The sequence below is a fragment of the Chrysochloris asiatica genome, unplaced genomic scaffold (assembly GCF_000296735.1).
Source record: "Chrysochloris asiatica unplaced genomic scaffold, ChrAsi1.0 scaffold00357, whole genome shotgun sequence".
NCBI classification, from domain to species: domain Eukaryota; kingdom Metazoa; phylum Chordata; class Mammalia; order Afrosoricida; family Chrysochloridae; genus Chrysochloris; species Chrysochloris asiatica.
The window spans coordinates 1733666-1738441 of record NW_006408875.1 but is presented as its reverse complement, the minus strand read 5'-3'; the positions used below and the strand labels follow the sequence as shown (position 1 = coordinate 1738441).

The 4776-nt window shown below is 43.7% G+C and overlaps 1 protein-coding gene across 1 annotated transcript in view; it reads right to left on the bottom strand.

Moving 5' to 3' along the window:
• Positions 1-4776, bottom strand: part of SH2D4B (SH2 domain containing 4B) — a 171550-nt gene that overhangs the window by 32409 nt on the left and 134365 nt on the right. Inside the window, exon 6 of the mRNA XM_006876161.1 lies at positions 1363-1579. Coding sequence (XP_006876223.1) covers positions 1363-1579 — 217 coding nt within the window. The remainder of the gene's footprint in view (positions 1-1362; positions 1580-4776) is intronic.

The following is a 4776-nucleotide window of genomic DNA, read 5'->3' as shown; positions in this document are numbered from 1 at the left end:
GGGAGAAAGATGAGGCTTTCTGCTCCCATCAAGATTTACAGCCTCGGAAACCCTGTACAGGGTCACTATGAGTCGGAACCGACTCGATGACATTTAACAAACACCTACAAAGCAACGGCATTTAGAGTTCACCACCGTTGTCATTTTATTTTTACAAAATAAATTTAATTATCTCCTTCTGGAGTCTCTATTTGCCCTGCAACAATTCTTTGACCCTGAGCTCAATGCCTCCTTGCAAGCCCCAGGTTAAATCCATTTGGATTATTTTTATTTGCTCTCAAATGAATCCACTAACACACAGTTAAAAACCGTGTAAATAATGTCCATCTTAGAAAAGATGTTGCAAGAAAGACTGAGAGTGAGTCTTCAGCTTAAAAGCCTTCCTCATTGGAATCCATTCTTCATCCTCATGTTCCTCATGGTTCCTCCCTAGTCCCTGCTTTCTGCAGACTCCTTTCATGTCAACTACTGACACCTTTCCTCTTTGTCAGTTAGCACAGCACAGACCTGTTCCACCTTCTTCCTCTTCACTTGCACTCCTCAATAAGTAACTGTACTCAGGGACCAGAAAAGAAAAACCTTCTTGTTTCCAGGATTCATGTTCCAAAGAAGGCAAGAGGAGGTTATCAACAACAGCAAAGGAAATTCATTCATTCACTCTTGTCCCTCTGTGTCTAAGCAAAGAATCTGATTCACCAGAATATGAACGTCCAGATGGGATGCTCCAAGAGGTTGCAAAGTCAGAAGACTATCTCCTGCCCCTGCAATGCCCTCCCATCAGCCATGTGCCTCCAGACCTCCTCACAAGTGTACAGGCACATGCTGGCCAGGGTCCATCTGCAGCGCTGAAAGCAGTTGTAGCCCCAGACACTAGTTCCTTGGGCAGCCACAGGAGGTATTGCTCCCACTGCCTAGGTCTGCTTATTCATCAGCATGTTGCTGGGCCACCTGGGTGACTCACTGAATGATAACTACAGCAGCCAGTACAAGATCTCAATCTGGAGGTCTGAGATATCTACAAGCGTGGCAGTGTAAGCAAACATTTGTGGGTATTTACATATGCCCATGAGGGGTTGGGAGGAGAGGGTACACTGCTTTCTTCAGCATCTCAAAGAAACTATTGAGAATTAGTAGAAATCGTGAAGCACAGCCTCCTACCTCCCACCTCCATTGTATATATTGGGAAAGTGATGCCCACAGAAATGAGCACCCCAAATTTCACAGCAAGTCAGAGTCAGAGACTAGTATGGAAGCTCTATGCCCTTACCGCTTCCTCCTTACCTTTCCCCAACTCCTCCTACACTCCCTACACACACCCCCTCCCTGCCATCAGGCACGCCCATGACAGGATGCCCTACCCACCTGACAGGCACAGTGGGAGGCAGCGGTGGGCCAGAGCCTGAGAGGTGATGGTAGCCTCTGGCCTCCTGTTGATGACTCTGGCCTAGCTCCCGGAACATGGAGCTAAGGCCCGCGACAGTGCCCTTCTGGATGGCGCGTAGCGAGTGGTGCCAGTATTCATCTCGGGCACGCTGGGCACGGCGACTCCTCTCCTTATCCGCTGCCTTGGAGCGGCGCACTGCAAAAGTGGAAACTGCTTGTCCCACCCAGACCCACAGCCAGATAGATTAGGAACAAATCAGGGTCCAGAACTTCCACGGGCAGCCAGCCACCCATGATTTCAGAGCTAGAACTGGAAGGGAGGACCAGAACCAGACCCAGGTGAAGCCATTATTGGGATGGAGGGTTTGATGTCATCTGACTGTTCCTGGGACCCCAATCCAGGATTACCAAGAATCCTTTGAGTTGAGATGTACACTTCCTTATAGGGGAGTGTTGTTGTTGTTGTTGTTGTTAAGTGCCATCGAGTCAGAACTGAATCATAGCGGCCCCATGCACAGCAGAACGAAACAATGTCCAATCCTGGGCCAACCTCACTACCGCTGCCACACTTGAGTCCATCAATGCTGCCACCTTGCTGATACATCTCGTTGGGGGTCTTCCTCTTTTTCTCTGACCCTCTACTTTACCAAACATGATATCCTTCTCCAGCGACTGTTCCCTCCTGATAATATGTCCAAAGTATGGAGGGGGCTTCAAAAAGTTTGTAAAAAAAATCCATTTTCTATGAACTTTTTGAAGCCCCGTGGTATATTCCTATCCAAGGCAATTCCTCAAACCCTGCTTCACCCCCATATTTATCACTATCCCTAACAACCACCACCACCCCCAACTCAAGAGTAGCTGCCAAGGTTGTCAGCATCTCCAATTATCACTATCATCATCCACATGCCTTCCTGCCTTGTCGCTGCCAAGTTCTGGACTCTTGGTTTTCCCTGCTTTAGCTCATTATAGATACTTCCCCAAATACCCAGGGGGCACATCATGATCCTCAGATTATAGGCGGGAACCCCAGCCTCTGGAAGGCTAAATAGCTTGCAAGGGACAAAACTGGGGCTGGAAACCAGGTTGCCAGGCTCCAACCTTGAGGTACTTTCCACCACATGGACTCACCTCCCTAGCTTCTGTCTCTGAAAAACTAAGTGTATCTAATTCTACAGTCCCTGCTTCCCCAACACACACACACACACAAATCCATCTACATATTGTTATTGTTGTTGTTACACGTGTGGAAACTGAAGCCTGAGAGAAAGGACACTGACTCACCTTCTACACCATTAGCCAAATTGAGCCAGGCACTCTCCTTCTTTCTTCCTTTCTTTTTACTTCTTCAAACTTTTTATTGTGCATTGAGTGAAGGTTTACAGAGCAGATCATCAGTTTCACATTCAACAAATCATACTTTTGTTTCATCTCAAAGATTGCAGCCCCCCTCCATGTAACAATAGTTATCTGACTCCCTCCTTATGGTTCTTATTTCCATTCCACCCTCCTTCCTTCCCAACCCTTTGTAACTTTGTCCTTAATAAATGTTGCTCTTTTGATCTTGAATGGTTAACTATTTCATGGTGAGCATACCTTATTAGTGGTATTGTCGCCCTATACACTTATCTACCTCTTGGCTGAATATTGGGCTTCATTCCATCAGGCATCCTCCTCTCTGTGGCCACAGATGAGCTATTGGAAATCCCATATTACTATAGTGCCGGAAGATGATCCCTTCATGTTTTAAGTAATTCAAAATACTCCTGGGGAAAAGCTGCCTCCTCAAAGAAAAATCGACCATGATGAGGCAAATAGAGTAAAACCTTAGAGACCTTCACTTGATGATGGGACATAGCTCAAAACAAAGACAAAAAATCTGTAAAAATCCATGAATCATTGGAATATGGAATGAACGAAGTATGAATCTAGGGAAAATGTCAAAAATGAAATAGAATGTATAAACATTGATATCCTAGGAATTAGTGAGCTGAAATGGACTGGCATTGGCCATTTTTAATCATACAATCACATGCTGGGAATGACAAATTGAAGTGGAATGGCATCACATTCATCTCCTAAAAGAACCTATCAATATCCGTCTTGAAGTACAGCACTGTATGTGATAGGATAACATCCATACACTGACAAGGAAGACCAGTTAATACCATGATTATTAAAATTTATGCACCAACTACAAAAGCCAGTGATGATGAAATTGAAGAATTCTATAAATTTCTTAGTCTGAAATTGATCAAACACACAATCAAGATGTATTGATAATTTCTGGAAATTGGAATGCAAAGAAGAAAGATCAGTAGTTGGAAAATATGGCCTTGGTGATAGAAATGATGCTGGAGATCACATGATAGATTTTTGCAAGACTAATGACTTCTTCACTGCAAATACTTTTTAAACAACATAAAATGTTGTTGTTGTTAAGTGCCGTCGAGTCGGTTCCGACCCATAGCGACCCTGAATAGGGTTTCCGAGGCTGTAAATCTTTACGGGAGCAGATCGCCTCATCTTTCTCCCGCGGAGCAGCTGGTAGTTTCGAACTGCTGACCTTCCAGTTCGCATGACTATACAAATGGACTCACCATATGAAATACACAAAAATCAAATCCAGTACATCTGTGGAAAGAGATGGTGTAAAAGCTCCATATCATCAGCCAATACAAGGCTAGGGGCAGGGTGTGGAATAGACCACCAATTGTTCATATTGAATTGCTCAAATTCAGACTGAAGCTGAAGAAAATTAAAACAAGTCCACGAGAACCAAAATATGACCTTGAATATGTCCCACTTGAATTTAGAGAACATCTGAAGAACAGATTTGATGCATTAGACACCAAAGAGCAAAGACCAGAAGAGTTGTGGGATGACATCAAGAGCATCATACAGAAAGACAGCAAAAAGTCATTAAGAAGACAAGAAAGAAAGAAAAGACTAAAATGGATGCTAGAAGAGAGTCTGAGACTTGCTCTGTAGCACAGAGATGCTAAAGAAAAAAAAGTGAGGTGGTACAAGAGCTGAACAGAATATTTCAAAGGTCAGCCCAAGAAGACAAAGCCAAATATTATAAGGAAATGTACAAAGACCTGGAGTTAGAAAACCAAGAGGGGAAAACACACAGAGCATTTCTCAAGCTAAGGGAACTGAAGAAAAAGTTCAAGCCTCAACTTGCAGTTTTAAAAGAATCTATGGGCAAAATATTGAACAACGCAGAAAGCAACAAAAGAAGATGGAAGGAATACAAAGTCACTGTACCAAGAAGAAATAGTCTATGTCCAACCATTTCATGAGATAGTATATGATGAAGAGTCAATGATCCTGAAGAAAGAAGTCCAAGGTGCATTGAAGGCTTTGGTAAAGAACAAGGCACCAGAATTT